This window comes from Somniosus microcephalus, chromosome 9, assembly GCF_052327205.1.
Source record: "Somniosus microcephalus isolate GS21.2 chromosome 9, FLI_Smic_1.0, whole genome shotgun sequence".
Taxonomy (NCBI): domain Eukaryota; kingdom Metazoa; phylum Chordata; class Chondrichthyes; order Squaliformes; family Somniosidae; genus Somniosus; species Somniosus microcephalus.
In genome coordinates, this window is record NC_140995.1 from 103041990 (window position 1) to 103065634 (window position 23645).

The following is a 23645-nucleotide window of genomic DNA, read 5'->3' on the forward strand; positions in this document are numbered from 1 at the left end:
TTGGGATGGGAATAGGGCCATTTAGGGATGGCTGGACAGGATAATACCACAGGTAATGATAGAGAGATGGCAGAAATATTAAATCATTATTTCGCTTCGGTATTTACCAGGGAGATAGAACAGGTGGACATGACATTGGGTGATGAGTAATGAGATAAATGCATTTAAAATTTAAAAAGGGGATATATTAAATAAACTAATCAAACTCAAAGAGGATAAAACCCCGGTCCGGATGGATTGCATCCATGCATTTTAAAAGAATCTAGGGAAGAGATAGCAGAGGCATTACTACAGATAGTTAATAATTCATTAGAAAAAGGTGTAGTGCCAGAGGACTGGCGGATAGCTAACGTAATACCAATATTTAAGAAGGGGGATAGAACATGTCCAGGGAATTATAGACCAGTCAGCTTAACATTGGTGGTAAGAAAAATAATGGAATCCCTACTAAAAGAGAGAATAGAAGAACATCCAGAAACGAAAAGTATAATAATGAATAGTCAGCATGGATTTCAAAAGGAAAAATCTTGCTTGAACAACCTTATTGAATTTTTTGAAGAGGTAACAGAAAGAGTAGACAATGGTAATGCAGGTGTAATTTATCTGGATTTTCAAAAGGCCTTCGATAAGTTTCCCCATAATAGACTAATGAATAAGGTCAGAAAATGCAGAGTCAGGGGACAAATAGCAGAATGGATTGCTGGCTGGCTTCAAGACAGAAAGCAGAGAGTGGGAGTAAAGGGTAGCTATTCACAGTGGCAGAAGGTGGATAGTGGTGTTCCACAAGGATCAGTGCTGGGACAACAGTTGTTCACAATTTACATTAACGATTTAGACTTTGGAATCAAAAACACAATTTCTAAATTTGCGGATGACACCAAATTGCGGGGGGGGGGGGGGAAATAGTCAATACTGAGAAGGACTGCAACAAATTACAGGAGGGCATTAATAAACTTGTAGAATGGGCATATAATTGGCAAATGAAGTTCAACACAGATAAATGTGAGGTATTACATTTTGGTAGGAAGAATAGGGAGGTCACTTATTATTTGGAGGGTGCGAGTCTAGGTGGGGTAGAGGAACAAAGGGATCTCGGAGTACAAATACACAAATCACTAAAAGTTACACCACAGGTTAGCAAGCCCATTAAAAATGCAAATCAAGCACTAGGGTTTATTTCTAGAGAGATAGAAGTGAAAAGTAGGGAAGTTATGCTAAACCTGTATTGAGCCTTGGTTAGACCACACTTGGGAGTACTGCGTACAGTTCTGGTCCCCATATTATAAAAAGAATATAAGGGCACTGGAGAGGGTGCAGCGAAGATTTACAAGGATGATACCAGAAATGCGAGGGTATATATATCAGGAAAGGATGAACGGGCTGGGTCTCTTTTCTCTTGAAAAAAGGCTAAGGGGTGACCAAATAGAGGTCTTTAAAATTATGAAAGGTTTTGATAGAGTGGATACAGAGAGAGTGTTTCCACTTGTGGGGAAGAGCAGAACTAGATGCCATCAATATAAGAGAGTCACCAAGAAATCCAATAGGGAATTCAGAAGAAACTTTCTAACCCAAAGACTGGTGAGAATGTGGAACTCGCTACCACAGGGAGCAGTTGAAGCGAATAGTACAGATGCATTTAAGGGGAGGCTAGACAAGCATATGAGGGAGAAGGGAATAGAGGGTTATGCTGATAGACTTAGATGAGGAAAGACGGGAGGAGGCTCAAGTGGAGCATAAACACCAGCATGGACAGGTTGAGCCAAATGGCCTGTTTCTGTGCCGTATATCCTACGTAATATTCACGGCTATCCCCATGACCTTGCCATCTTTCGTGGCCTCGCTACTCCCACCATGTCAATCAAAGATAAGGCCATCTCTGACCACTTCCTTGTATCGCTTTGCACCCACATTCCCCTTCCCCCACCCAACCCTACCTCCTTCTGTGTCCGCCCCTGGAAAAAATCTCTCTCCCAACTCTCTTACAACTGCACTTACGAAATCCCAACTGTCCAGCCTTTGGCCCTCCATTCACCATGGCAGCTACCGATCTGCTCAACCACACCTTCACCACCACCTTTGATGCCCTAGTCCCTACTAAAACAATTACCCTCTCTCACCCTGGCCGTTTCCCCTGGTACGACTCTCATCTTCGCTCCCTCACGTCCAAGGGACACAGACTCAAACAGATATGGCGGATAACTGGTTTAGCCATTCACCGCCAGATCTGGCTGGACCACATAAAGCATTATCGGGTCCTACTCTTGTCTGCCAAAACTGGTCACTATTCCAGGATCATTCTGTAATGCAAAGATAACCCCCGACTACTATTTTCTACTAACCGTCTTCTTAAACCCTTCTCCCCTGTCTCCTCCACCCTCACCTCCAACAACAAGTGCAAGGAGTTCATGGACTTCTTTGTCACTAAGATTGAGACCATCCGATCAGCTGCCTCTGCCACATCCCTTCCTTTCCCTAGCCCACCAGGCCAAACTTCCTCTCAGGTTCACCCCTGCCCTAGCATCCTTCTCCAGTTTCTCTCCAATCTCCACTCTTGACTTCTCCAAGCTCATCTTGTCCATGAGACCCACTTCCTGCTCCCTCGACCCTATTCCCACTAAACTGCTGACTACCCAACTTCCTTTTCTGGCTCCCATGTTAGCTGACATTGTTAACGGTTCTCCCTCCTCAGATACAGTCCCTCACTCCTTCAAATCGGCCGTCATCACCCCTCAAAAAAATAAAACTTGACCCCTCCGTCCTTGCAAACTACCACCCCATCTCCAACCTCTCTTTCCTCTCCAAAGTCCTTGAATGTGTTGTCACCTCCCAAATCCCAAATTTTCACGGAACTCCATGTTTGAATCCCTCTAATCAGGTTTCCGCCCCTGCCACAGTACCGAAACGGCTCTCATCAAAGTCACAAATGACATCCTTTGTGACTGTGACAAAGGTAAACTATCCCTCCTCTTCCTTCTTGACCTGTCTGCAGCCTTTGACACGGCTGACCACTCCATCTTCCTCCAACACCTCTCCACCATCGTCCAGCTGGGTGGGACAGCACTCGCCTGGTTCCATTCTTATCTATCCAGTCATAGCTGGAGAATCACCTGCAATGGTTTCTCTTCCCACTCCTGTATCATTACCTCTAGGGTCCCCCAAGGATCTATCCTTGGCCCCCTCCTATTTCTCATCTATATGCTGCCCCTTGGCGACATCATCTGAAAACACAGCGTCAGTTTCCACATATATGCTGACGACACCCAGCTCTACCTCACCACCACTTCTCTCGACCCCTCCAGGGTCTCTAAATTGTCAGACTGCTTGTCCGACATCCAGTACTGGATGAGCAAAAATTTTCTCCAATTAAATATTGGGAAGACCGAAGACACTGTCTTTGGGCCCCACCACAAACTCTGTTCCCTAGCCACTGACTCCATACCTCTCCCGATCATCTGTCTGAGGCTGAACCACACTGTTCGCAACCTTGGTGTCATATTTGACCATGAAATGAGCTTCCAACCACATATCTGTGGCTTAACTAAGACCGCCTATTTCCACCTCCGTAACATCGCCCATCTCCGCCCTTGCCTCAGCTCATCCGCTGCTGAAATCCTCATCCATGCCTTTGTTACTGTTGTGTATTTTGAATGTGTATTAGAATTGTCCCACATGGGATACCGTAGTGGTGATTTGCAATGCACTATGGGAAATGTAGTGCATTGAGTGAAGAAGCACATTGTAAATAAAATGGCCGTTAACTAAACTCTCCACCCCGGAGTCCTTCTTAATTGTTATATAGGTAAGGGTATAAAACCCCTTGAGACACAACAAAACTGTGTAAAGACCTGACCTGTCAGAAATGTGAAAAGGACACATTGAACGTATGTGTAAAGGGCAAAGCAAACAATCCTACACAGAGACACATAAAAACAAACAAGGAAACACATCCAACTGGCGTTCTAAAAAGAAAAACCTACACATGGTGAAACAAGAACAGGAAGACAGTGACACAGACTCTGATAGGGAGCTGAATCTCCATGTGTTAACGGTGAATGGAGGCTCATCAGGCTATGGAGTCACTCCACTACTAGAGGGAATACCGGTCAAAATGGAGCTGGATACGGGGGCCACTGTCTCCTTGATTTCAGAGAAGCTATTGAAAGAAAAACTGAACCACCTATCACTGACGCCGGCCAAGCTCATCTTAAAGACCTACACTGGGGAAACAGTCCCAATGCTGGGTAAGACGGAGATCAAGGTGGAGCTTAATGGGCAAACTGTGATGCTGCCAGTTTATGTGGTCAAGGGTGACTATCCATCCCTGATGGGCAGGCCATGGTTGGAGAAAATTCATCTGGTTTGGAAAAAAGTGAATGCGGTGTCAGTCGAAGAGGCAGGGCTAGCAGAAGTGTTGACAAAGCATGCGGCTGTCTTTGACGGAGAATTGGGGAGTATGAAGGGGATTACGGTCAAACTCAAGGTGAAGCCTGACAGCCAGCCACGATTCCTGAAGGCCAGGAACGTTCCCTACGCCCTCAGACCAAAGGTGGAGGCTGACCTGGAGCGTCTGGTCAAGATAGGGTCCTGGTGCCGGTTTCGCACAGTGAGTGGGCCACGCCCGTGGTACCAGTGATGAAGAGTGATGGCGCGGTTCGCTTATGTGGAGATTTCAAAGTAACAGTGAATCCTGTGCTCTCAGCTGAACAGTACCCCCTCCCCATCATTGAAGATCTTTTCGCGGGTCTAGCAGGCGGTCAGAAGTTTAGCAAGATTGATCTATGCCAAGCCTACTTGCAGATGCATGTAGAAGAGGACTCACAGAAGTACCTCACCATCACCACCCACAAGGGCCTCTACAGGTACTGCCGCCTACCCTTTGGTATAACGTCAGCACCAGCATTGTTTCAGCTGGCTATGGACCAGATCTTAAGCGGCATTCCAGGGGTACAATGTTATCTCGACGATATCCTTGTCACGGGAAAGGACGACGACGAGCATCTGCAGAACCTGACGAAGACACTGGGAAGACTTGAAGAATATGCCTTACGCGTTCGCAAGGACAAATGCGAATTTTTCAAGCCATCAGTGGAATACCTAGGCCATGTCATAGATGCGGACGGCCTACACACAGCACCGTCGAAAGTGAAAGCCATTGCCGACGCTCCTGCACCTACAAATGTCGGCCAGCTGCGGTCATTCTTAGGTCTCCTGAACTATTACAGAAAGTTTATTCCACAGCTGGCATCACTGTTGAAGCCATTATGAGTTGCTGTGTCAGGGCAAGGCCTGGGCATGGACGAAGGAGTGCGAAGCTGCATTCAAGAAAGCCAAAGCAGCTTTGACTGACCTCAGAGTGTTGACGCACTTTAACCTGTCGTTGCAGATTCAGTTGGCCTGTGACGCATCGCCTTATGGCGTCGGCGCGGTCGTGTCCCACATCTTTCCCTCAGGCGAAGAGAAGCTGATTGCATTCGCATCAAGGTCCCTGAGCAAGGCGGAGGTGAAATACCCGCAGATCGAAAAAGAGGCTTTGAGCATCATCTTTGGAATCAAAAAGTTCCATCACTACTTGTTCGGAAGGAAATTCACCTTGCTGACGGATCATGATCCTCCGACATCGATCTTTGGTCCACACACAGGAATACCCTCCCTGGCAGCGTGCAGGATGCAGCGCTGGGCGCTGATGTTAATCGCTCACAATTACAACATCAAATACCGGAGATCAGCAGCACATGGCAATGCGGACGGATTGTCAAGACTTCCGCTGCCTGTGCCCTCTGAAGGCTGTGAGCAGAAGATTTTCTACTTTGACATGGTGAGCAATGCCCCTGTCACGGCCCGGCAGGTAAAGAAAGAGACCAGAGTGGACCCTACGCTATCCAAGGTGCTGGATCGGGTGATGCGAGGAGACGGGTCACAGGTGTCAGACGCACCACCTGAGCTCCTACCTTACCTGTCAAGAGGGAAGGAGTTGTCTGTCACGTCAGGATGCCTCCTTTGGGGCATGCAAGTGATCATACCACCAAAGCTGCGGAAACATGTCCTCAACGAGCTGTACTCAGGACATTGTGGTATTGTCCGGATGAAGGAGCTGGCACGAAGCTACTTCTGGTGGCCCGGACTGGATCATGAAATTGAAGTTGAAGCGAAATCATGCCCATCATGCGAGACAAGCAGGGATACACCAAGAGCAGCGCCACTGCATCCATGGGAATGGCCGGCGACACCGTGGCAACGGATCCATCTGGACTTCGCGGGACCAGTGGAAGGAGCGATGTTCCTGGTCGCGGTGGACTCCCATTCCAAATGGCCGGAGGGTGCAGTAATGTCCACTACCACTACGGAGAAAAGCATCGAGACTCAGAGAGATGTTCGGGCGATTTGGTCTGCCGGAGCAGATCGTAACCGACAATGGAACACAGTTCACATCCCAGGAGATCGAGGAGTGCCTCAAGAGCAATGGAATTCAGCACACGTTCTCCGCGCCTGATCATCCATCCACGAATGGATTGGCGGAGAGATTTGTCAGAACGTGGAAACTCGCGTTGAAAGCGGCAAGAAGTGATGCTCCTCTAAAGCAGCGCCTGAATGCTTTCTTGCTGAAATACCGAAACACGCCTCATGCTACGACTGGAGCATCTCCTGCTTACCTACTCATGGGAAGGCAGCTACGGACACGCCTTGACCTGCTGAGGCCAACGTCCAAAGAAGCAGTGGTGCACGCCAATCAGCAGGATCAAGTCAGCAGACGAGCTCAGAGGTCCAAAGAACGACACTTTGTGGTGGGGGGCAAAGTCCTCGCGCGTAACTACACCACCCCGGAGCGGTGGGTCCCGGCTACGGTCATTCAAAAGACAGGCCCCATTTCATACCGAGTCCGCACCGGAGACGACCAAACATGGAGACGGCATGTAGACCAGTTACTGCCAAGACAGTCGCCACAGGTAACCCAAGAAACAGAGGATCAAGGGCCTGCTGGGGGCTCCAGCAGGGACTGGTCGTCCGACCCTGAGACGGTGGCACCATCCACTCTTGTGCCATCGAGAGAGGAAGCCACGCCTGCAGGGTCACGGGAGAGCCAACCAGAGCCTGCTCCTGAGATTAGGCGTTACCCCCAAAGAGAAAGGCAGCCTCCAGAGTGCCTTAGTTACAGTTAGTGCTAACCTGTGTGCATGGGGCAGAATAATCCCCAGGGTTAGCGGAATGTAGAGGCAGTCTACCCTCTCTTCCAAAGTTATAGTCATTTTCAGTTATTCTGTTTTGTGGACATTCTATTTTAAGGGGGAGGAAATATGTTGTGTATTTTGAATGTGTATTAGAATTGTCCCACATGGGATACCGTGGTGGTGATTTGCAATGCACTATGGGAAATGTAGTGCATTGAGTGAAAAAGCACATTGTAAATAAAATGGCCGTTAACTAAACTCTCCACCCCAGAGTCCTCCTTAATTGTTATATAGGTAAGGGTATAAAACCCCTTGAGACACAACAGTTACCTCTAGACTTGACTATTCCAACGTACTCCTGGTCGGCCTCCATTCCACCCTACGTAAACTTGAGGTCATCCAAAACTCGGCTGCCTGTGTCCTAACTCGCACCAAGTCCCGTTCACCCATCACCCCTGTGCTTGCTGACCTGTATTGGCTCCCGGTTGAGCAACTTTGATTTCAAAATTCTCATCCTTGTTTCAAATCCCTCCATGGCCTTGCCCCTCCCCATCTCTGTAATCTCCTTCAGCCGCACAACCACCACCCCCACAAGATATGTGCATTAGTCGAATTCTGCCCTCTTGAGCATCACTGATTATAATCACTCAACCATCGGTGGCCATGCCTTCAGCTACCTGGGCCCTAAGCTCTGGAACTCCCTCCCTAAACCTCTCCACCTCTCTATCTCCTTTAAGACACTTCTTAAAACCTACCTCTTAGACCAAGCTTTTGGTCATCTGCCCTAATTTCTTTTGTGACTCGGTGTCAATTTCTTGTCTTATAACACTCCTGTGAAGCACTTTGGGACGTTTTACGACATTAAAGGTGCTATATAAACACAAGTTGTTGTTGTTGTCAGGATGGTGTGTAACTTGGAGGGGAGCATGCAGGTGATGGTGTTCCCATGCTGCTGCCCTTGTCCTTCTAGGTGGAAGAGGTCATGGGTTTGGGAGGTGCTGTTGAAGAAGCCTTGGCAAGTTGCTGCTGTGCATCTTGTAGATGGTACACACTGCAGCCACAGTACGCCAGTGGTGGAGGGAGTGAATGTTTAAGGTGGTGGATGGGGTGCCAATCAAGTGGGCAATTTTGTCCTGGATAGTGTTGAGCTTCTTGAGTGTTGTTGGAGCTGCACTCATCCAGGTAAGACAGTATTAAAATCACACTCCTGGCTTGTGGCTTGTAGATGGTAGAAAAGGTTTGGGGGGGGGGGGGGGCTGCTCAGGAAGTGAGACACTTGCCATATAATACCTAGCCTCTGACCTGCTCTTACGGTCACAGTATTTATGTGGCTGGTCCAGTTAAGTTTCTGGTCAATGGTGACCCCCAGGATGTTGATGGCGGGGGATTCGGCGATGGTTAATGCTGCTGAATGTCGAGGGGCGGTGGTTAGACTCTCGCTTGTTGGAGATAGTCATTGCCTGGCACTTGTGTGGTGTGAATGTTACTGGCCACTTCTCAGTCCAAGCCTGAATGTCTTCCAGGTCCTGCTGCATGCTGGCATGGACTGCTTCATTATCTGGGGAGTTGCAAATGGAACTGAACACTGTGCAATCATCAACAAACATCCCCACTTCTGACCTTATAATGACTGATGAAGCAGCTGAAGATGGTTGGGCCGAGGACACTGCCCTGAGGAACTCCTGCAGAGCTATTCTGGGGCTGAGATGATTGACCTCCAACAACAACCACCACCACCACCTTCCTTTGTGTTAGGTATATCTCCAGCCAGTGGAGTTTTCCCCTGATTCCCATTGATTTCAATTTTACTAGGGCTCCTTGATGCCACACTCAGTCAAATGCTGCCCTGCTGTCAAGGGCAGTCACTCTCATCTCACCTCTGGAATTCAGTACTTGTGCATGTTTAAACCAAGACTGTAATGCGGTCTGGAGTCAAGTGGTCCTGGCAGAACCCAAACTGAGCATCGGTGAGCAGGTTATTGGTGATTAAGTGCCACTTGACAGCACCGTCGACGCCATCTTCCATCACTTTTGCTGATGATTGAGAGTAGGCTGATGGGCGCTAACTGGCTGGATTGGATTTGTCCTGCTTTTTGTGGACAGGACATACCTGGGCAGTTTTCCACATTGTCAGGTAGATGCCAGTATTGTAGCTGTGCTGGAACAGCTTGGCTAGATACACGGCTAGTTCTGGAACACAAGTCTTCAGCACGATAGCCAGGATGTTGTTGGGGCCCATAGCCTTTGCTGTATCCAGTGCACTCAGCCGTTTCTTGATATCACGTGGAGTGAATCGAATTGGCTGAAGACTGGCTTCTGTGCTGGTGGGGACCTCAGGAGGAGGCCGATATGGATCATCCACTCTGCACTTCTGGCTGAAGATGGTTGCAAACGCTTCAGCATTGTCTTTTGCACTCGCGTGCTGGGCTCCGCCATCATTGAGGATGGGGATATTCATGGAGCCTCCTCCTCCCGTTAGTTATTTAATTGTCCAACACCATTCACGGCTGGTGAATCAAAAAAAAATCCAGGGCTATAGTAAATAAATCTGTGAAACTGTTACCACAGTATTCAAGTACAGTAAAAAAGGCAAATAAGGGATGGAGTGACTGTGTGGACCCAAAGTGTGCACCTTTCCAACAAGAGTAATTTGCTTATTTAGAGATACAAGTAGTTACTTCCATCATAAAACATACTTTTACAAATGACTTGTATTCTTTTACTCACCCAAGAGGAGTGCTCCTTCATTTGATGCTGGTTGCTATGGGAGCCACTCGCATAACCCCGCCAAAAGCAAGTCTGACAAAGTTGGTAATTGTGGCATTGCTGGCAACGGTACCGGAAACCCATCATACTCTCGCCGCGACAGTACGAGCACTCCACCGGATGGAAGACTACAGAAATAGAGAAACAAATTACATCAAATAAAAGTAGTTGATGCACTCCAGAAATATTTTCCAATTGCTTCACCTTGTTACACTTTACATTATGCACACCTTCACACTGTGATTACTACAGGAAACTTTGGTATGTCCGGAAATCTCGATCTACCGGCAGAAATCAGGAGCCGTTTTGTTAGGTTTTTTTTCTTCTTGTGGCTTTTTTTTCTTCTTCTCGTGGCTTTTTTTTTTCCAACAGTCAGGCTCTGGAAAGTCTCTCTGAAGCTGTTGCTAAGCTACAGAGACGCTTCCAAGGTACAGGCCGACTGTTTAGAAGCTGTTGCTAAGCAACAATGTTTGTTGTCAGATACGGAGATGAAAACCTTCGTATGCTTCAACATTAACGCTGGTATGTCCGGCAGTTTTGATAGATCGGCAACAGCTCGGTCCCGTCGGTGCCGGATATAACCAAGTTTCCTGTATTATGAACTAGCCGTAAAAATATAATGGCTGTTATTTGAATATACATTGCTTGGATTAAAAATGCACTTTCACTTTGCTTTATTATACTCAGCACAGAACACTAAAATAAACTACAATATCATGGTAAGTGCTTAATTGAAAATCATAGTGCAGATCTCCAAAGCTTAATTTGCTTTGTAACAGTAGTCAAATGTTGGAATCAGTTGCCATAAAGAACACAGTAACTTTTCAAATGCTTTGAATTCAACCATTCTATAACTTACTTTGAAAATGAACTGCCAATTCTCTGAGGTAAGGTCAAACGAGTTTGTCAAGATATCAGTATTGGCTGGGGTACACTAAGGGTAACTAAGCATTAAGACAGCTAACCAAATCATGCAATGTTTTCCTGTTGAGCATCATGCCAAGTCTCTCATATTTATGTTAAGAAGAAAAGGATTTCCTAACAGCTTTAACAGCTAACAGATGCCACTAAATTTGGTGGTTACATAATCCAGTTCCATTAAAGGATAATTTAACTAAAGTTTGTACCATTCAATATTTATTGTGTGACCAGGCTCTACATTAGGCCAATACTGAAAAATATAAAGACACTACCTAGTACTTTTGCCTGAAGACACTTCCAAACACTTCAGACTTTTTTTCTTACATTTATACACAGGGCTTCACCATGGTTGAGGATGGGTGTGTTCATGGAGCCCCCTCATCCCATCCTGTTAGTTGCCTGGATGTCCACCACCATTCTCAACTGGATGTGGTGGGGCTGCATCCTCCAATACATTGCTTGTGGAACCACCTGGCTCTGTCAATAGCCTGATGCTTTAGCTGGTAGTCCTGCATAGTAGGAAAGTTCTCCAGTGTCCTGGCCAATATTTATCCCTCAACCAACATCATTAAAACAGTTTATTTGGTTATAATCTCACTGATGTTTGTAGGATCTTGCTGTACGTAAATTGGCTGCTGCATCTCATACATTAGAACAGTGAATACACTTCAAAAGTACTTAATTGGCTGTTAAGCGCTTTGTGACGTCCTGAGGTAGTGAAAGGTGCTATATAAATGCAAGTCTTTCTATTTTTTCTGTAAGCAGCTTGACTAAGTTAATATGTCATTTTAAAATATGCCTAGTGCTGACCCAGTATGCACTGTTACATTCCATGTTGAACCAGGTTTGGTCTCCCGGCTAGATGGTGATGAAGGAGTGAGGGCTGTGCCAGGCCATGAAGTCGCAGATTGTGGTAGTGTACAATTCTGCTGCTGCTGACGGCCTACACTGCTTCATGGATGCCCACTTTTGGGTTGCTAGATCTACCCTTTGACTGTTCCACTTAGCATGGATGACCTTATTTCTGCCAATGCTATCATGTGTCTGTGACAGGTAGGTTGGTGAAGACCAAATCAAATATGTTACTGCCTCTTGTTGATTCCTTCACCATCTGATACTGGTGCAGTCTGGAAGCTATGTCCTTCAGGACTTTATCAGCTTAGTCAGTGGTGGATCTACCAAGCCACTCTTGGCGGTGGACATTAAAGACCCTCATCCAGAGTACATTCAATGCCAATGCTTTCCATAGAGCTTCCTCCAAGTGTTCAATATGGAAGCGTACTGATTCATCAGTCAGGGAAGGCAATAGGTGGTGATCAACAGGAGGTTTTCTTGACCTCGTTTGGCCTGATGCCATGAGATTTCATGGGGTTAGGGACAATATTAAAATGTAAACCAAGTCCCAAGATCTGTTTCTCAAAATATAAGCCTCTTTTACAGTTCCCTTTCCATGTATTATGGCCTGGAAGCTTTTATTATCAAAAAAGCTTGAATAGCCTAGCAAACATCAGAACTTGTGCAATGATCACAGTCCTTCTTCCATCCCGGTCATGAACACTCTGCATTTATGAATGACAGGTTGACACCCAAACAATTTTATCAAACTCAATTTCAAAATCTATCTGGATCCTCAAGATCACTGACAACGTTTGACAAGAATTGGATAAACCAGTTTAATATTTGAGATGACAAGTTATTGTTTGCGGAGAGAGAAGGTTCTAAATGTAGGCTCACGTGCTCACTCTTCTCAGATCACCTATTTTAGACAGACTGTCAGACTGTCTGATTTGGTCCAGATGGAAGGATTAATGCATGAATGGCTCAAGTATTTCCATTTCACAAGTAGCTCAAGTTTTGAAAAATCCAACAGCTGGCAAACCGAGACCCTTCACTGGAGCACCAATGCACAGTGCCATGGAATAGAAAGACTGCAGCTTAATGTCCTACTCTGTTCAGTTGGTAATCTTTGTCACACTGCACAGGAAGACAACAAGGAGAGACAAGGAAAAGGATGTAAAAAGCAGGAAAAATTCAGGAGATGACTCTCTTGCATTTACTACATAGCCCAATTTAGGCAGAATTGCTGAGCATCTGGGAGCAGATTGCTCACTCGCTCTCACCTGCATCTGGTATGTATTCTAATGAGCAAAAGGAGGGGGGGGAAATGGATGGAGAAGGTACCTACACCAACATATTCAACTGCAAGTCTTCGTCTAATAAATTATTGAGATCATCATACATGATTTTTTAATAGGAATTTTATTTTTAACTTCAAATTCATTCAAAAGGAAGAGTAAAAACATACAATTTGTACAGCAGAAGAACAATAACTTGCATTTGTATAGTGTCTTCACCCAACAGTAATGCCACAGGTTGGGAAAGTTGTGTTCGGGGGTCGGGGGAGGAAACAAATAAGGAAGCTTCTTTTGTACATGTTAGAGAGTTTGGGAGTTACAATTTTCCCTAGGTATCTGAAGCAAGTCACTGATTACACAAAGAGGAAGGACGAACAAGTGTGCGTGTAGATGTTCTGAGCGAGGGGCAGACCCTCTCTTTTGAAATACTGAAGCTTGTATCCTAAGAGTCGGTCAAACTCCTTGATGTTTTTCTTGGTAAGATATTAGGGAGTGAGGCAAAGGGGTTAGTTACCTAAAGTAGAATAACATCCGCATACATTGTGTGTTTGGTCTCTCCAGCCTCTTGTCCGTGATTACCTGAGTTCACTCTGATTATTTTCTGTCAGTGACTGTATCGCCAGAGCAAAGAAGTGGGAGGACAGGGAGCGTACTTCTCTGGTCCTTCATGGGAGGGGGAAATGCAGGAGAGCCAAGGCCATTTGTTGACAGCATGGATGGGCCACTTTCCAATGGATATCAATCAATATTTCACTCAAAATAGTGTGAAGGACATACAAGTACTTTGTGTTTGAACTGAGGATCAAAAATTGTATTCCTTCACCTTCACCCTCAAATGTTGATTGACAATGCTAAATTCCATGCCGATGGGAAGCAGGTCTTTTACTCTAGCCAGTTCCCAGCTTCAAATCTATACCAATAAAAATTGGAAATCAAAACAAGAGGGTAAGTTCTTAAATTAAAAGGACATGCTCTTGGAATTAGTTCACATCAGGGAAAGGAGTCTGCTTTAAAAATCAAAAAGGTAAAACTCTGCTCTCAACTCCTGCATAGAATCTGTACAGTACTACATAGTTGCCCTAAGACAGTATGAGGCACAAGAATAAAACCTACAAGAGAGTTTTTGTTTCCTTTACGGAGTACATGTAAAATAATGTTGTATTCGTCAAGCTCATGTTGTAAATACAGGAAAATCGATCATTTTCCATTTTTGTATCAGCATCACGTACATCCAGATCAGGTCTAGAATAGTTTGAGGCAGTGTGAAGCTCCATCTACATTGTCCCAACAACGTGCTTCAGTCCCAACTTCAGAAGACCATCCCCTACTAGAACAGTTGATGTTGTTTTCATTTCCCACAACAACCATGGAGTTAAAAATTATGGGGCCAATTTTCCCTGGATACTTTAGGTGCTAAAGAGCCTCCAAGGCGGCCAAGGTGGGGTATTGAGCTGTAACACCTGTTCAGCACAAGACGCCACCAGGAACGTCCGCCCGGAGGATCATTAAGTTGCTGATTGCCACTTAAATTGCCAGCTAGCGCTCATTAAAGAGGCTGCACGGCATTTTGGTGGCTAGTGCTTGAACTAACGCCCTCTCCCAACAACGACCAGCTGATTAGAAGTAAACAAGTAATTGCAGAGGATTGGGAGCGCTACTTAAAGGCATACTCAACTTTCATTCTTCATTTGCTGCTGAATGTTTGAAGAGGACTTTTGAAACACATCGGGAGACTTTCTGGGACAGTTTGTCAAGACTTCAACAACACTCTATCAACATTTATTCTGGAAATTATCTGAGGACTTCACCTAAAGAGAGCGAGTGCAGTGCTACTCTACATTATTGGACACCTTATCGGAGTCACCAGGAGAAAGGGAGTATTTGGTCATGGGCATTTTGCTAGGAGTCACCCTTCGTGTACAGGAGGAATAGGAGAAGGACATGAGGCCAGGCAGAGCAGCACCAGCTGCTGCAGCAGTGAAGGACAGGCAGGAGGAGGGCGAGGTGGACTCCTTCCCCCTCTGTAGGTACAGGACATCCCTCTTTCTCTGGACCTCCTCCAGTGCTGCATCCGAGGGCCTGTACGCCCTCTCTCTCAGTTCCTGAGCCATCCTGAAATGTTCCGTTGTGTATCAATCAGTGCACTCCACACTTTCAGTGGACGTAGGTGCGTGGAGCCTACATATACTGCTCCAGTGCTTGAGGAATAAACCTACAGGTGGTCTGTTTTGGCGCCTCCAGGCAAGTTCAAATTATGGTAATCAGCGGATAGGCCCAAAATTGGGTGCTAAAACCAGACTTTCAAACATGCATGTCTTATTAGCACCCACTTAGCGCCCGTTTTCACCCTTTCACCTAAATAACCCCCACAGTGTCAATTAGTGCAAAACTGGGGACAATTTTGTGCTGCAAAATCATAACCAGTAGCAAAAGGGCTGAGACTTTATAGACTGGATTTCCCTCCAGAATGAGTTAATCACTGGAGGTGAGTCGGGGCAAGTCTTCTAAACACCACGTGACTCATTTTCCTGGGTCAAGGGTTATTGAAGGTGCAGGACAGGTACCCCCATGACAACGTGGGAACCTGCCACTGCTAGGGAGCAAAATCTAGACACGTGCTGGAGTCCCAGAAATAGGAGGAGCCAGCCAGTAGTCCCCACAAAGGTTTTGTGCACTATTTGTTTCTGGAGGAGCCATGGCCTGTTTTGAGTAAGGTATGGGGCAGAAGAGAGGGAGAAGTGGCCACTACTAGGCCCTCTCTCTCTATTATGGCCATGAGCAGGCTTCTCACATCTGCCCCGGCATACATCACTGCCCCATCTTCTGCCGATACCTGGGGTCAGTCAGCAATACTTCAGGAGGAAGGCAGGGAAATCTGCCCATTTCCCTGGAGCTGCATTCCTCATTGTCATTTAAATGCAGTAGGCAGTCAAGGGTCAGGTGGCCAAGTCCATTCTGGTCACTATAGTAACTCTGAGCCACACATGACTAGCTATATGGTAATGGTTTTATTGCTCAACAGAGCTTTGAAATTGGACACAGGACAATTTTTTTGATTGAATATTTGATATTTTCCCCAGCAATAATTTCCAGTTTCTTACCAGGTTTATTACAAGATAAATATGCTCAGGGCTGAGATTCAAGACCCGAACAAATGCACTAAGAAAACAGAACAAAACTACAAACAAACAAAAATCACCCTTGGGTGCTGAGAAGTTGCCTCAGAATGCTTTTCCTGTAATTAAGAGCCTTTTCATGTGCACAATCTGTATTTCTATCTATTTAATGCAACTCTGACAACACAATTCACCAAGTAAATTACACAGTCATTTTCAAACATTGGTCACCACTGGTTAAATTGAGATAAGGCAGAGACTAATTTTCATGGCAATTAGTTTCAAAATATCTTAATATTGTTATTTAATATCTCAAACTTACCATTTTCCACATTGGCAAGTCTGTGCATAAGTGGTAACCAGACCAGGCACTGTGGAGGAGGGTCGGCCATCATTGTATCCAAAAACATATTTAAGGTAATTTTTTTCTGAAAATGAAGAACATGACTGTTAGTTCCATATAATTTTTCATGCGGTACAGAAAATGTGTAATTTATTAGACTGGAAATGTACATCCCTATTTGAGGCTAAAAGTGAGCGAATTTGTCTTGTTACATGTGTTCTGTCCTTTCTCAGGATTCCCTCCCAGCAAAACAATCCCTCCACCCCACTCTTCCAATGCAGTGAAGTGGCTCCTTTCCTAACGTACTTCAGTTCTGTTTCTAAGCTATTTTGTTTGAAGGAGAAGCCAAGCCACACTTTTCAAATGCAACCATTTTGTGTGATAATTCTTTTAGCACAATTTATCTAATTGGCACAATTTAACAATCAGTTATCTATATATATAAATCGGTACTTCTGTCATTCTGTCTATCTGTCTGTCATCGCGTGTGCGTTGCGGGTATGCACTCGAAAGTTACAGGGCGTACCTACGCGCGCATTACCTCCAAAGAAAGCTTACGCTTCCGAGACGGTTTTAAGCGTATTTACGTTTCGGCCGGGCTAAAATTGCGCCCGCGGTATCCCAAAAACCTTCAACATTCCGCTCATTAGCATCTCATTATCCGCTCATTAGCGACAGAGTGACCTCGAGCTCGACCAATCGTACGCCGGGTTGCTGGCGTGTGCCGCCGGGCCAATCGGTGCGCGTGTGGCCGGGCTTTATCGTTCTGAACCGAGGTGAGTCGCCGCCATCTTGATTCCAAACTTTTCCTTTCTTTTTCCCGCTTTCTGCGTCTTAAAAAAAAACGTTGCTTTTAAAACACATATTGTTTTTTTAAAAAATGATTTAGAAAGTAATTAACTTATCTAATCTCATTAATTTTCCTACCTTTCCCCGTTCTTCCAGGTAGGCCTAGAAGCCTCGGCGTCTCCTCCGCACCCACGCCCGAGCTAGGCACCTCCCGGCCCCACTCGAAGGCTGGAGGGCCGAGCCTCAGCCCAGCGCCGCTAGGGTGCGCGCGCAGCAGGAGCTGAGACGTCTCTCTCTGCCGGGGCTTGCTGAGCGTCCAGCGTTACCCTGGCAACGGGCGCAGTCGGCGGTCTTCACCTCGGGGGGAGGGGGGGCGGCCGCGACCCTCGGGGGGGGGGGGCCGCGCGCGCAGCAGGAGCAGCTGAGACGCGGCGTCTCTCTCTCTGGCTTGGTCAGCGTCACGGTTGCCCTGGCAACCGGGCCCGCCGGCCGAGAGAGACGCCGCGTCTCAGCTCCTGCTGCGCGCGCAATCGGCGGTCTTCACCTCCCGGGGGGGGGGGGGGGGGGGGCGTGACCCTCGGGGGCCGCGACCCTCGGGGGGGGGCCCGCCGCCCTCCCTCCCCCCCTCCCCTCCCCCGCCCTCCCTCCCCCCCTGCCCTCCCCCCTCTCCCCCCCTGCCCTCCCTTCCCCCCCTCCCTCCCTCCCCCTCCTCCCTCCCCCTCCCCCCGCCCCCTCCCCTGCCCTCCCTTCCCCCCTCCCTCCCCTCCCCCCCGCCCTCCCTTCCCCTGCCCTCCCTTCCTTCCTTCCCCCCTCCCCTGCCCTCCCTTCCTTCCCCCCTCCCCTCCCCCCGCCCTCCCTTCCCCGCCCTCCCCCTCCCTCCCTCCCCCGCCCTTCCCCTCCCCCCCGCCCTCCCCTCCCCCTCCCTCTCTTCCCCCCACCCCTCCCCTCCCTCTCTTCCCCCCAGTCGCTCTCTCTCTTCCCCCCAGTCGCTCTCTCTTCCCCCCAGTCGCTCTCTCTCTCTTCCAACAACAACATGCCCTCGAAAAAGCCTCGGCACCGCCGGGCACTTCAGCTAGTTTACAATAAATGAAGCCCCCAATAACTATTTCAGGGGTATGCGTTAGCTTGTGCTGTTCGAATCAGTGAATTTTATTTGGAGCTTTCACAGAAAGTTTGGCCCCAAATTTCCTCTGGGCCAGAGGTGTACATCTGGCATAGGTCAACCAGGTGTGCAATGGTACCTGAACAAAATTGGACAGCACCTGGATACATCATGTCCCAGTCCACTCATCCTGACACGGCCTGGATGGGTGGAACCTCCATTGGCCCCAAACATGACCCTTGACATTGGAGAACCAAGAAGTGTGATTTCCGACACCAGGAATCTTCAGCTCTGGCCTCCTGACCGGCCAGCGCTCTAGAGGTCAGGATAAATGCAGTGTGAGGGTCAGCTAAGGGACTTAACTGGGGACTGCTGACGTCCTAGCCAGGAGGACCTTGGAAGTAGAGGCAACTTTTTTCCCTTATTAAGAGCTTGATCAGCTATTTAAAAAATCACTGCCGGTACACTTACACCCAAACAGATTATTATTCCAAGTAATAAAATTATAAATTCTGGAAAATTGCAGCCAGGCAGTAGTCATCTTGCGTATCCAGAGATGGAATGTCTGAAAGTGTTATTAAATAACAAAGCAAGCTGTTATGCAGCAATCAATTTCTGCATATGAATATTCACACAACGACAGAGCATTTTGACACGAGTCATTTAACATGTAACCAATCGTGAATTTCTCAGGTTTTCCTCCAGGCCAGCAGTAGTAGATGTATTGCCAACAGCGGCAGTGGAAAATCATCTACCCCCCCCAGAAAGAAAATAACGACTTGCATTTATACAACGCCTTTCACAACCTCAGCACGTCCCAATGCCAATATAATAGTTTTGAAGTGCAGTCACTGTTGCAATGATAGCCTCACCGTTATTATTACCACAAAATCCAAGCCCATGTGTTAATCCTGCGTATTATTTTACCATCACAGGAGCAACACCAAAATGTAAGTAAGTAAATGTACAACAAACAGACGTCTTGCTCTTATGCTCAAGCCACTGGCAGTGTACAGATGGGCAGAAAGCCAAGTTAAGAGATACCTGTGCCACCGTATGTTTTTTTTGTGGTGCATTTTGCACACTGCACTGAGAACTGCGCAAAAGGAAACCTAAGCAGCAGAGGACAAAACTCATCTGCCGGATAACCTGCTGAGGTAGCCGGCATTGTGCTCAAAGTTACAGCTGCAGAAACAGCAAACCATGCTCTAAAGGGCCACTGACCCCCATCAACAATTTACAATAAAAGCTGGATCGCACACTGATATTATTCATCAGCCCCTCCAGCAAGCCTCAGTGGTAGATCCTTATCACTGGATTTAGGACAAGGGAAAATCCACCCACAATTCAACAATGTACAATAAAAACTGGATCGCACACTGATATTATTCATCAGCCCCTCCAGCAAGCCTCAGTGGTAGATCCTCATCACTGGATTTAGAATAAGGGAAAATCCAGCCACAATTATTTTTTTTACTGTGAGGTATAAAATAACTTCACCATTGGACAGTAACGTCACCCCCTGCCTTTCTGCCAGCTGAAAACCTAACCCACTAAATCCAATCTCAATTACTCTTCTACTATTTACTTGGTTAAAAAATAGAAAATCAAATCAGTCTCAAAGAGGCTAGAATGTAATGATTTTTGGCAGCATTTATTTACCAGTAACAATCATTTAGCTGTTGTTAGCACATTCCAATACCTTGACAATGGCTGATTGATGGTCATTGTTGTAGACATTCCCATATTCTGGATCCAAGTTTAAAATAATGGAATGTGTATGGAAAATGTCTGCTGTCTTAATATGTAATTACCTTACTAATGTATTCTGACCCAACTATCTCAAATTTCTTTTGAGTTTTACTTTTCAATTTGACTCTCAGATATTGACTTCTGTAGCAGAATGCAGATGCACAAAGAAATGTGCACCGGTAAACCCACTTTAGTGCACGTTATAATGATGCACTGTTCTGTATGCCTGTATTCTGCAACAAAACAATTCAACATCTGACAATCAGATTCAAAGCTACTTAAATACACAGTTCACTTCCATAGAGTTACTTCAACAGCAAGATGTATTTCACATGTGTGATGTCCAATGCTGGAGAGTTCGATATTCAAAGTGCAAAGTAAAGAAATATTCCGTTTCCCCATGGCTATCATCTTTCACTTTATCAGCACACATGACGCTATTCCTGACAGATTTTAAAGACCAGGCTGTTTTATATCACTTCTACAACTTCATAGTGAAATTGCATACTGGACCTGACAAGACATGAAGCACAATTGCTTTCACATTTCATTGTTGAATTAGAATCTATTTTACAGAAACAATAGAATCTGGTTAAAAGCACTGAGCACTATTAAGCTATAAATGGTCATGAAGGAAAAAAAAATTGAAAAAGAACACAATTAACTCATTTTTAACCCTTTCCCACCAAAATGGCCCCAAACCAACTGTGAATTTCCAAATGGAAATACATTTTTCAGCTGTTTGGTGTAAACGTTGAAAACACAATTCTCGTATTTCGGAACATCGGCATGTTTAGAGAACACGGCCACAGTGCCTCGCCCAACATGGAACTGTTTACCTTCCAGCTTCATGGATTTTACTTGTCAGAAATCAAGTTCAGCTAAAATCTGGAAAAGCAGTTGTCATTTATTAGGGAAGCAACAACTTGTATTTATATAGTATCTTTAACGTAGTAAAACGTCCAAAGATGCTTCACAGGAGCGTTATAAAAAAAAATTGACACCAAGCCACTTAAGAAGATATTAGGACAGACAGGTTGGTTTTAAGGGATGTTTTAAAGGAGGAAAGAGAGGTAGAGAGATTTAGGGAGGTAATTCCAGAGGGCCTTGGCAGCTGAAGGCACGGCTGTCAATGGTGGAGCGATTAAAATCGGGGATGTTCAAGAGGCCAGAATTGGAGGAGCGCAGATATTTCAATGGGTTGTAGGGCTAGGAGATTACAGAGCTAGGGATCTTGAACATAGAAAAACATTCAAAAGCACTTTGTAATCTAAAAATGGACTTTGAGCCAAAGGAGGAGCTATTAGGAGGGATGACCAAAAGCTTGGTCAAAGAAGTGGTTTTGATGGAGAGTCTTAAAGGAGGAGACGAAGGTGGAAAAGCAAAGGAGATTAGGGAGGAAATTCCAAAGCATGAGGCCTAGGTGGCTGAAAGTACGATCCCCATTGGCAGAAACCAGGGAGGCAAGTTAATGCTGACATTATAAAGTTCTCCCTCTTCAAAAATCGAAGGACGATATTATAAAAAGATGTATAACGAGGAAGTAAAGAGACTAAGAATTCTGGACTTCCGAATACGTGCAGTCCAAGAGGATGCAGACAACACTGCCCTCTTGTGGAAACACAGGAACATGTCATTTGTACTTATTTCCATTTCACTCAATACTTCATAAATTTAAAAAAACCATGTCAAATCACGACAGCAGGTTGCACAGCAAAATCATGCAAAAATTTACTTTTCTATTCTCAAATAAAAATTAAATACTGCTTGTGTATGCCAACCCTACCAGCCTGATATACACAACATAAGCCAAAATAATTATTTGTATTTTTTTTAATCTACATATAAGAACATAAGAAATAGGAGCTGGAGTAGGTCATTTGGTTCTTCAAGCCTGCTCCGCCATTCAACAAAATCATGGCTGATCTTCTACCTCAACTCCACCTTCCCGCACTATCCCCATATCGTTTGATTCCCTTAGTTCCCAAAAATGTAATCGACCTCTGTCTTGAATATACTCAATGACTGAGCATCCACAGCCCTCTGGGGTAGAGAATTCCAAAGATTCACAACCCTTTGAGTGAAGAAATTTCTCCTCATCTCAGTCCTAAATGGCCTATCCCTTATTCTGTGACCCCATGTTTTAGATTCCCCAGCCAGGGGAAACATGTTCTCAGCATTAACGTTGTCAAGCCCCTTAAGAATTTCACATGTTTCAATTATTCTTCTAAACTCTAGGGAATATAGACCTAGTCTACTCAATCTCTCCTCATAGGGCAATCCCCTCATCCCAGGAACCAGTCTAGTGAACCTTCGCTGCATTCCCTCTAAGGCAAGTATGGCTTTCCTTAGGTAAAGAGACCAGAACTGTACACAGTACTCCAGGTGTGGCCTCACTAATGCCCTGTAGAATTGTAGTAAGACTTCTTTACTCTTATACTCTAATCCCTTTGTAACAAAAGCTAACATACCATTTGCTTTCCCAATTGCTTGCTGTACCTGCATGTTAATTTTCTGTGATTCATGTACAAGGACACCCAGGTCCCTCTGAATGCAAACATTTCCCAGTCTCTCACCATTCAAAAAATATTCTGCTTTTTTGTTTTTCCTACCAAAGTGGATTTCTTTAAGTTCCTCATTCTCTCTGGGCCCTTGGTTCCCCATTATTTCAATGTTTTTTGTGTCTTCTACCGTGAAGACAGACACAAAGGGGTTGATTTTCAGTGTGCCGTGAGGCGGGCTTTTAGGCGTGCGGGGGGCAATAATCCCGAATTCGGGGGTCCCGACACGATCCCGCCCAAAACCCGCCTCCACATAAGTTTCAGAGGAGGCGGGTACCCGCCCCGCACTGGGACCCACCGACCCGAGGCAGGAAGGGATTAGTGCCAATTAACTCCCTGATAACAGGTAGTTAACAGGCAGTTTTTAGCCTAATCCCTATTTTGAAGGGTGTCGTGTGGGATTCCCAACGGCTCCAAACCACGCCAGGTTAGAGCAGGCAGGTCGTCGGGTGGAAGGACTTGGAGGGGTCGAGATGTCGGTGTTCAGGTGAGTGATGGGTGCATGAGTGCAAAGGTAAGTGTGTTTGGTGTGTCTAAAGAAGTTTAAATTACCTGTACTTACCTTTACAGCCTTCCTTCCTCTAGGCTTCGGGAGTCCATCATTCAGCCGGCACAGAAAGCAGAATGGCCGCGAGCTGTCAAAAGTGACAGCCTTCAGCTTTCAGTGCCGGCGAGATTTCTAACTGAGTCTGTGTAGAAGCACTCAGGTTAGAAGTAAGACTGTCAGTGTTTGACAGCTTCAAACAGCTGTGAAACACTGATATTTCATCTGTCAACACGTCTTGACATTTCAGTCTGTGACTTCACCTGTTGCCGGGTGGCCCTTAATTGGCCTGAGCCCACTGGGCGGGCTCAACAAGGTCAATCAAGGGAAAATCGCGTGGATTGGCCGCATCTCGATGGAGGCGGGACTAAAACCCGAAAGTTGTAGTCCCGCCTCCTTCCCGACTTCTGAATGAAAATCCAGCCCAAAGTATTTGTTTAATGTCTCAGC

At 46.0% G+C, this 23645-nt stretch overlaps 1 protein-coding gene across 15 annotated transcripts in view; it reads right to left on the bottom strand.

The window, feature by feature from the left end:
- dtnba (dystrobrevin, beta a) overlaps positions 1-23645 on the bottom strand; it is a 694100-nt gene that overhangs the window by 370088 nt on the left and 300367 nt on the right. For all 15 annotated transcript variants that reach the window (XR_015079517.1, XM_085996923.1, XM_085996913.1 and 12 more), the window contains exons 7-8: positions 16427-16532; positions 9894-10060 (exon numbers count right to left, since the gene is read on the bottom strand). Coding sequence is in view for 14 of the 15 variants with exons in the window: in XM_085996923.1 (XP_085853049.1) it covers positions 9894-10060; positions 16427-16532 (273 nt within the window). In the remaining variant the exon portion in view is untranslated. The remainder of the gene's footprint in view (positions 1-9893; positions 10061-16426; positions 16533-23645) is intronic.